This window comes from Labrus bergylta, chromosome 13 (genome assembly GCF_963930695.1).
Source record: "Labrus bergylta chromosome 13, fLabBer1.1, whole genome shotgun sequence".
Lineage (NCBI taxonomy): Eukaryota > Metazoa > Chordata > Actinopteri > Labriformes > Labridae > Labrus > Labrus bergylta.
The window spans coordinates 12,055,610-12,065,269 of NC_089207.1; the positions used below are offsets into that span (position 1 = coordinate 12,055,610).

General features: G+C 43.7%; 1 protein-coding gene across 9 annotated transcripts in view; it reads left to right on the forward strand.

The window, feature by feature from the left end:
- Positions 1–9,660, forward strand: part of dgkh (diacylglycerol kinase, eta) — a 60,400-nt gene that overhangs the window by 21,597 nt on the left and 29,143 nt on the right. For 8 of the 9 annotated variants that reach the window (XM_065961980.1, XM_065961979.1, XM_065961978.1 and 5 more), the window contains 2 exons: positions 6,853–6,957; positions 9,283–9,415. In XM_065961980.1, the coding sequence (XP_065818052.1) occupies positions 6,853–6,957; positions 9,283–9,415 (238 nt within the window). Of the gene's footprint in view, positions 1–67; positions 216–6,852; positions 6,958–9,282; positions 9,416–9,660 lie in introns of those variants that run through there. The other variant, XM_020637793.2, reaches the window with a different exon arrangement.

The window sequence follows — 9,660 nt, forward strand, 5'->3', positions numbered from 1 at the left end:
ATCAACCCCAGACACAGACACGCACATCGACCGGAGGGGAGTCACACAGGTTGTGCGATCACAATAGAGAGAGCGAGAGAGAGAGAGAGAGAGAGACAACTGCAGAGGAAGCATTGCAGTGCGTTGCTCAGACTGTCTCCGTCTGTCTGTCCGTCTGACTGTTTGAGGATTCGCTCCTCTGAGGATGAGCGATGCTGCTGTCGTCCTCCGTGCAGGTCGGTGCTAATTGTTTGGATGGTTTGGACGAGTGATTGACTCCTTCCTGTGCTGATATGATTTAGAGATTTGTGCTGTTTCACATCGGAGCGCCGCAGATGTTTGTGGTTTGTGCATGCCAGTGGATTTTCCCAGATGGATTTTAGACACACCTGCAGCATGAGGCTAAAAATGATTAACTATGATTTCATCGTAACATCCTTTTCTGTAGTACGTCGTGCAGTTTAATTTATGTAATAAGTAAGATGTCCTGACAGATTCCAAACTATTTCCCATTTGGAAAAATACAAAAAAAGTCATACAGGACTTAAGACATGTTCTGACATGAACCTCTTTTGAATGCTTTCTTCATTGTTTTTCTTTTATTGTATGTTTTGTGTGTTGGCATGTTGTGAGTGTTGAATGATTTTTAGAGGATGCACGGCAAATTAAGTTGTGCACTGACAATAAGAGCCTTTAATTCTGTGATATAGGAAGAGGAAAAGCGACATGTTTCATGGCAAAATAAATGTTTTTGTTTGTTTATCTTCTCACTAAAGTCGATGCATTGAAATAGTTGCACATGTGGACGTGCACGTGTCTGGACGTGCTTGTAATTTTAATGACTAGTTATGCACTGACTCTGTGTTAAAGTGCATGTATGGATGGTGTTGTTGAATGTCTGCGACTCCCTGTTCACATGTTGCGTTGTTCTTGTTAGAGCCATTGTTTCATCCGTGTGTGTAGGAGCGTGTGTGAATATGCGATGAGGCTGCGTCGCTGCAGCGCAGAGAGCGAGCAGCACCTTGAAGTCCACGTGAGGGAGAGCTCAGCCCAACCCAGACCCTAAACCCATTACCGACTCTGCAGGGACCCCTCCCTCATTGCTCTCTCTGACTCACTCAGGCTTATTGGATTGGGCACGCTCATCACTGTCAAGTTGAAACCCAAGAAATGAATCTCGAGATGGGCTTTTGATTGTGCAGTTATTTCCAGTGGTGTTTTCCTGCGTGGTGGTTGATGTGAGCGGTTCACACAGAGCTGCTGACGAGGTGCCAGTGTGTGCACGTGTTTTGTTGGGAGGGAGCAGCTGTGATGGTTCGGTTCCACCTCCTCTGCCGCAGGTCCCAGTGGATGTGCGTGTGCGTGTGTGTGTGTGTGCTGGTGTCCCTAATTATTATTTCATCTGTTGTTGTTGCCTTTTTTTATTGTCAAATCAAGTCAACAATTCACAAACTGAAAACAAGAAGTTGCAGAGCCTCATGGAGTGAGTGAAGCCAAAGCAAAAATGCCTCAAAGGTGAATTTCTCCATGACAAGCTGGCTGCCAAAAGAAGTCAGGGCTTTTATAAAATGGTCCTATTTGTCAGTAAACATTTTCCTAACGCGTTCAGAGTCCTAATGGTGTCAGTCTCTAGTTTCAAGTCTTCTTCAAAACAGCGATATCTTCATTTCCTAAGGTTTGGTCCCGTTTAGAGTCAAAGAGAACATGAAGCAGGGGAGGCTGGGAAGGGCAAGCCGTGTCCACAGAAGCCTTCATCCAGCCTGCTGTACAAGTACAGTCACTTCTGGTTCTTGAAATCCAAGATGGCGTCGATCAAAATGCCGAACTTGATGCTTGATCGCGGCGTCACAAACCAAAGATGAACATCACATTCTATTCTTACTGTCAGTAACTGCATCGATATTTAAATTTAAATAAAATCAAAAAATCAAAACAAGCTTTCTGTTCTGGTTTTCAGATCTGTGATCGTCTCACTCCCCCTCCAGCCCTGTCGAGTTGCACACATTGAAAGGAGAAAAGCACTTAAATCTATCAGAGAAAAGAGAGAAACAGCTGAAACAGGTTGAACAGAATAATGTCGTCAAAATGTTGGACATACTTTTTCGATACCGAGTCTTCTAAAACCTACAACCCTAAATTGATTGTATTGAAACATAATCCAAGTTAAAAAAAAAAAACAAGATCTATTTCATAAGACTGGTGCATGGGAGAGGAATGAATCCATCAATAATTGCATGCAACATCCTGCACGTTGTCTAAATTTCACAGATAAGTTGAAAATATTTTGGTCCAGTAATGTTTCCAAGGTTTTGTGCAGTGCAGTGTGCAGGAGTTTGCCCGCAATGTTTGGTCATTAAAAACAAGAACTTTCCCGATATGTGCTGCCTCGGATTTCTGATATGATGATATAATATGAACATTGAGATGCAGGACATATTTATAAATATAATAATAGATCAGCGCCATTATTCAGATAAAAAAAAAAACTGTCACTACTAAGCTTATAGTTTGCACAACAAATTATTATGAAGATTCAACTTTGAACCATGTTAGCATGCAGCAGAACGTACAATACTTAATTATACTAGGACGTGCAAACTTTGTTTATTTATAGCAGAATGCCCGGTTCAGACACCAGGGAACTCAAAGTGCTACACACAGGCACAAAAAGCATTTCAGACATATGTAATAGTACGTGTGTGCACATAAGAAATGGAGCATTTCTACAGAATGCATACAATATTTACACAAACCAGACGTGTGTGCATGATCACATGTGCCTGTACACACCAACCATGTAAACTACTCCTCTAGCTAAAATTAGCATATTTACACTAATCTTTATGATATGCACCACCTATGATATGTACCCCTGAGAAATCCATCAAATCATATACAGTTGAAAGTTAGTGTGCAGTTGAATGCGTTTCCTGAAATAAAAGTAAAAAGCACTTCAAACAGTTTTTAAATCATAAAATGTGATCGTAGATTTGAAGGAAATAATGTCTGATACGTCAGGTTTCTGATATCGTGCTCTCATCGCTCAAAGACGGAGATGCTGATACTGATCAGAGAGCCACTGCATGTTGTCGCTTGTCATTACACACACACACACACACACACACACACACACACACACACACACACACACACACAAACACACAAACAGACGATACATTCTGCTCTGAAGGTCAGTCATCGAGGGAGGTTTTCCCCTCTTGAGGGATGCCTGGAGCCATTTTTGGAAACAGTCGTTCCTGTTTCCCCTGGCAACCAATCTTATCACTATCCTGTACCAGACAGAAGGACACACACACACACACACACACACACACACACACACACACACACACACACACACACACACACACGGGCACTGTAGACCAGCACAGAGACAGAACGATCTGTGTCCAAAGGGATCAATTTTGCGGTACACTCACTAATCCCTGCAGGAGGACTGTGTTTTGTGATTAACGGCTGAGAAAAAATAAGATTCTCTGCAGAGAGAAACGAAGCGAGTAAAACAGATTTACTCTTGTCGTACACGCCGACCGATTGTGCGTCTCTGATTGGTAGAGGCACACGCGTACACAAGCATGTGAGGACGCTTTCTCGCAAACGCACATTCGGTAATTTGGGAGTTGTCGTGTCCACTTATTTGAAATAAATAGAGGAAGAATGCTAATGTGATTAGCTTCAATAAATAGGGAGGGCAAAGAAAGGGCAATAATCACACACACGCAGACACATACACACACACACACACACGGTTTGCTATGACATTATATATAGTTTTTTCCTGGTAATGCTGTCCCGTACTCGATATTGATTAAAGGTCTTTGGACTGATTGATTACTGGAGTGATTAAGGTGATCGATCACGGCCGTTTGTCAGCTGGATGATTCAAGTCAGGACGCTTCACACCAAACAGAACACACAGAAAAACATTACATTCAACTCGCGCTGTTAGCGTTTAATTAATCATTTTTTTTAAATCCCATTGTTTGTGTGCTCTTTTGTCCCTTCAGGCTCACCGTAGATAGTCGTCCTCAGCGTCTCCCTGTAGTCTCAGTGATGTAAAAGAAGGACACTGCTGCATCTTTGAATGTCTCATTTCACTTTAACAAACTCTCAGACAACTCAGCTGACGAGTCCAAAGCAATATCCACCTTATGACATCACACATTGACCTTTGTTACCGTTCCTTTGAGCTGTTTGACCTCACTTTGGGATCCCTAACCACTTCCTGTTTCTGTGCTTAACTTACTGTCCAAACCTTCACTCTACATGAAGGGCCTTACTTTGAACAGGAAGTAAAGTACCCTTATCTTAGGACGGTACAAAACTACAAAATAAAAGCACAACACAACTATTTCAAAACGCAAAATGGAATTCAAACAGTGATTAAAAATGTGATTAATTGCGATTAACTTTAGAATTTCAGCAAATATTTGCAACTTGTTTTAATTTATTGTTAAAAGCTTAGAAAGAGAACCTAAAATGAGGTACTTCCTAAAAAACGTACAACATGCGGATGATACGTTTTTCAAAATCTTCACTCATTTTTTTCGTTGTGTTTTAAAAACGTTACAATCTCAGTGCTGAAACTTTTTATATAAACGTCTTTTTCACAGGACAGGAGCGTAGGAGACGAGGCGAACTCCTACTCGCCGACTTTCATGTGCACAAAATCTTTGGAAACGTTTCAGTGCCGAAACACGGCCAATGTTTGATCATGATTGTGTGGAAGGAGTCTGGCTGCCGGCTGCTGGCTTCTGGTGATAGAAAAGAAGAAGTTACCAAATATTCTGTTTGTTGCCGTGGAGTCAAAACATGTTTAGATGTCCTTCGACTTTTACTAGAATAGGGGCGCCATTTTTCTTTATGATTTAATACCTACTCTTCATCACAAGTAATAGCATCCTTAACCGTTTAAACGCCTTCCCTCTTAACAGTAATGATCTTTAAGGAAAAAGGAAACATGAACTTTTCTCAGCTTTCTCTTGTCGCACCTCTTTGCGCCTCTGACATCGACGCCTCCTTATGTCAGAGGTTTTCTTAGAACACGACTGAGACTCTTTGTAGCTGCACATGTGGGAGCAACGAGTAAGACGTGTCTAAAACATAATGAAGGTATGAAACATAGGTTTATGTGTGCTGGCCTCATGAGGAGGTAAACCTGATCGTTAGCTTGCATCATGCAGCGAGTGAAGCAGCGTTAGAGCAGATTTTAACCAACGAACACTTACAGTCACACTTACATGCACACACTGTTGCTCCCACTGTGATGCATGTTTTTGTTTTGCACCTGCTGTTTTTTCACACCTCATAAAAGCCTCTACTGGTCTGAACATGCCGATGCTCAGAGGCAGGAGAGAAGAGGAGGACAGGGAACTTCCCACTTTTCACTCCTTGCATCATGGATTTGTATAAAGTCTGCAGGATGCATGGATTACACACATTTATCCAATAATGAATAATTTAAGAATAAAAGGAACCTTCACTAGAGAAGGCATGAAGGTGGACAGATGGTATGAATACAAATTAGACACGAGAAGCACCTCTTCTGAATCTTTTTATTCAGCCGTCCCCTTCAGCACACACAGAGAGAGAGAGAGAGCTCTGATACTGTGTTTCAGACACAAACTACAGACTAAGTTACAGCGAGCGAGGGGAACTGGGAGTCCTCAGTGAGAGTTCAGTTCATGACAGAACTTCTGGGGCTGCAGGCAAACTTTCATGTCGGGCTGCTTACATGAAGGACATTAGATCATTTTCCCTCACACGTCACAGAAAGGGCTCGTCCTTTTGTCTTCAAAGTCTAGAACTTCATCCATGCTCTGTTGGCTCCACAGTCGTGTTTAAACAGCCGGGCATCCGATCTTTATTAGTTTGGCATGCAGCCGGGTTCATCTAAATAAGTCGAGTATGTATCAGCCTCTCTGAATGGATGAAGTTTAGTGGCACACAACTTTAGTCCACGGTTTAAATCGGTGCATTTGGAAAAGTTTAGAGAGCATCCTCCACGGCGTTGAAAGAAATGAAATAGTTCTCCAGACATGTGAAGGTGTCTGATACAAGTTGAGGTGTTTTCTAACCTGCAAAGTAAGGGCAAGTAAGAGGCATCGCACACAGAGGGAGACAAACTGCATAAATATTGATTTGTGTCTGTGTGTGTGTGTGTGTGTGTGTGTGTGTGTGTGTGTGTGTGTGTGTGTGTGTGTGTGTGTGTGTGTGTGTGTGTGTCGTCTCCCTCTGAGGTGAACAGCGATAACGTAAAGACAGATACAGGGATGTAGAGAAAGAGGAGATGAGGGAGCATGAATAAGTGATGGTGTGCTGAAAGGGTGCTGTATGTCTGAAGGGTTATCTACAGGGAGACTGTCTTTAAACACACATACACACACACACACACACACACACACACACACAGGACTTGAGAGAGGAGGGAGGGGCAGGGGGGGAGATGCTTTTAGCCTTTACTGAGGCGTTTGGCCTGTCAGCATATATCTGCCTCAAAGCAACATGAAGAGCTGAGAGCGAGAGAAAGAGAAAGAGGAAGAGAGGAGGAAAAAATTGCTTGAGTGAAGGAAAAAACTCAAGAAGGTGTGAGGGGACGAGAGAGCGCTAGAGTTAGTGAGAGAGAGAGAAGGAAGGAGGGAGGGAGGGAGGAAAGAAGGGAGGCTGCTTCTCATCCTTTCTCTCCTTTAAAGACGAGAACCGAGCGCTCTCTCCTCTCAGTGGCACCGCAGGCTGGGGAGGGAAAACACTGCAACAAAAAATTAATCTCCCTCTCTTTAGATACGGTCTCTCTCTCTCTCTCTCTCTCTTTCACTCACTCACTCACTCCTGCGTCCCTCGCTCTCCCCGCAGGTGATCACTCCGTTCCGTAGGCTCATCCTCTGCGCCGAGAACAGGAAAGAGATGGAGGACTGGATCAGCTCGCTCAAGTCCGTCCAGTCCAGGGAGCACTACGAGGTAAGAGCCCGCTTCCTCACAAGATGAATGCAGAGTTTGTGTGTGTGAGGCGGGGAGACAGATGCAGCAGGAACAAAAGATCTAGGCGTATCCTCTTCGATTTTTTTTTTCACTGTTTTAGTCAGAAACTCACACCTGAGGATGCTCCTGTAAGTGTTCAATTATTCCCTAAAAAGTAGAAGTGAACCCTCCGTAGTGGGAATAAGCGTTGCACGTTTTGTGGTATGAAACTCATTTAGGGCGACATGGGAATTAATCTTTTTATGCAGAAGCGACAAATCCATGAAGGAGCCCCAAAGCAGCGGCGGACATGCATTTACACACATGGATGCACACGTGCAGTCACAGGTGTGCAAACTCTAGAGACACAGCGAAGAAGGCAAACACAATCGCGCGCGCGCACACACACACACACACACACACACACACACACACACACACACACACACACACACACACACACGGTGTAATCTTTATTGAAAGCCGCACACACAACCTGACACATGTTTTCTCTCACCCAGGTGGGATTCTGCAGCAGCTCTTTCAGCAGTTATGACTCATTCAATAACACATAACCAGGGACACAGCACAGATTTAACAACATGCTGTGTTGTCAGAGAGAAAGAGCCAGCAACAACACACACTTTGTTTATTTTTTCATCAAAACCACCGTCAGTGTTTAGAATCAGCGAGGGGGGGGGATGTAAGAAGAGTTTAAATGTAGGTCGTGTTTGCAGGCGTAGGGAGGAAAGCACTGCTGCATTTGAATGTCTTTGATTTGGGAGGGAAATCTTATATAAGACCCCCATCCCTCACCCCCCTTTACTGCACTGCAATGCAGCAGCACCCCCCGAGCTCACACACACACACACACACACACACACACACACATGCATGTACACACACCCCAGCCAGGATGTCTTCACAGCAGCTTGTATTAAACGTATCTCACACAGGAGTGCATGAACGTGAGTGTCCCACTTTCATCAGCACCTGTTACCGTTCCGACTTAAGAAAACACAAAGTGAACGTTAGGGCTGTGCCAACGACTCCAGACGCAACGCCCACGCCGTAACACAACACTCCTCACATGAACGTTCACTGCACCGTGGGCTCACTCCAGACACGGCCAGTCTCTCTGAACAGGTGTCACCTGGGGCCGATGACTCTCAGTGTTAGGGTCCTGATGTATATCCTGCTGGGTTTCTCTTCATGCGAGGTGGGGTCAGATGGCGTTTGTTTAGTAGTCAAACTGAACTATTTTCACTATTTGGGAAGGCTAATATGAAAGGAGTGAACGACATATCTGTCTAGAGTTTTAAAGGTTTGATTTATTTGTATTTTTCATATTCAATAACGGAGAACTGTTGCACTTTTAAATCTGGGCTCTTGTTGTTTTTGGAATATATCCGTGTCTAAATGACCAAAAGAAAGCCAAACCAAAATATTGGAATCTCTCATGTAGGTCAGCAGAGATAGAGGCTGTAATGAAATCCTTCAGGGTAAATGCCCCCCGATCAAAACCACATCCACTAAAAGTTTTTGTTCCAGCCACTGGAAAGCTTAGCTCGAGGAGGTAAACTTCATAATCCCAGAGGGGCAATATGCTTTACAGCCAGCAGTGAAAAGAAGAAACTAAATACACACATCAAGGGGGGGGAGTCACATGATGATGTTTAAAAATACATTTTTAAATCTGTTCGTCCTGCACCCCGGCAGAGTATATCTGCTACCTAATGGGAGCACCTTGTAATGTTTGTAAGCTAAGATTGTTTTAAGATCTTTTATTGTGAACACCTTTAACTCTCTTTAGGCCACCAAAGCTCACTGACAAAAACAGAAACTTCACTTTTATAAATCTTAGGAGCTGCCTGACTTAGATAGTTTAGTTTTTCTGTGTTAAGTTTGTATTTCAAAACTCACATGCATGGATGTATTACAGAGTGGACACAGCTTTGGAGACGGAGCCACGTTTTCTATGAAAGCTGCTAAGTGGTGCATGAAGCAAATCAGTCGGACTAGAGGTCAAAAAGCTGCAGCAGCACTTGAAGTATGAAGATCAACTTTATTGACTTTATCAGACCGACGCGTATCGGCTTTGTGGCCTTCATCAGGGTCATCCTCTGACCGAAGCGATCTCCCAGAGAAATGACAAAACGTCTGTGCATGCCAGACGTTTAGACCCCAGAATGTGAAACACAAAAGGGCCCCCGGTTTAAAAAAGCAGACTCCTCCTCTTTAATGCAACCTGTGAGAGACATGACATTGTGTGTTTCATCATCACTGTTTCTTCCTGCCAACCTGTTTCACCTTCTCCTTTGATAGACGGCACAGTTTAATGTGGAACATTTCTCAGGGATGCACAACTGGTACGCCTGCTCCCATGCACGGCCCACCTTCTGCAACGTCTGTAAAGATAGTTTATCTGGGGTCACGTCCCACGGCCTCTCCTGTGAAGGTAGGTAATGCACACACACACACACACACACACACACACACACACAAGTATGCTTACTGACACACACATGAATTTAGCCACTCAGAAGAACGGGTCATGTAGGCGCCTGAATTCCGCTCCAACAGGTCTGTGATGTTAGCTGGAAATAAGAACCTTGAAAATATCTAAAAACTCATGTTTGTTGCGCCGAGCGACCTTCTCATACAGCTCACAGTGAGGAGCGCCGAATCGATCGCCAGTTATAA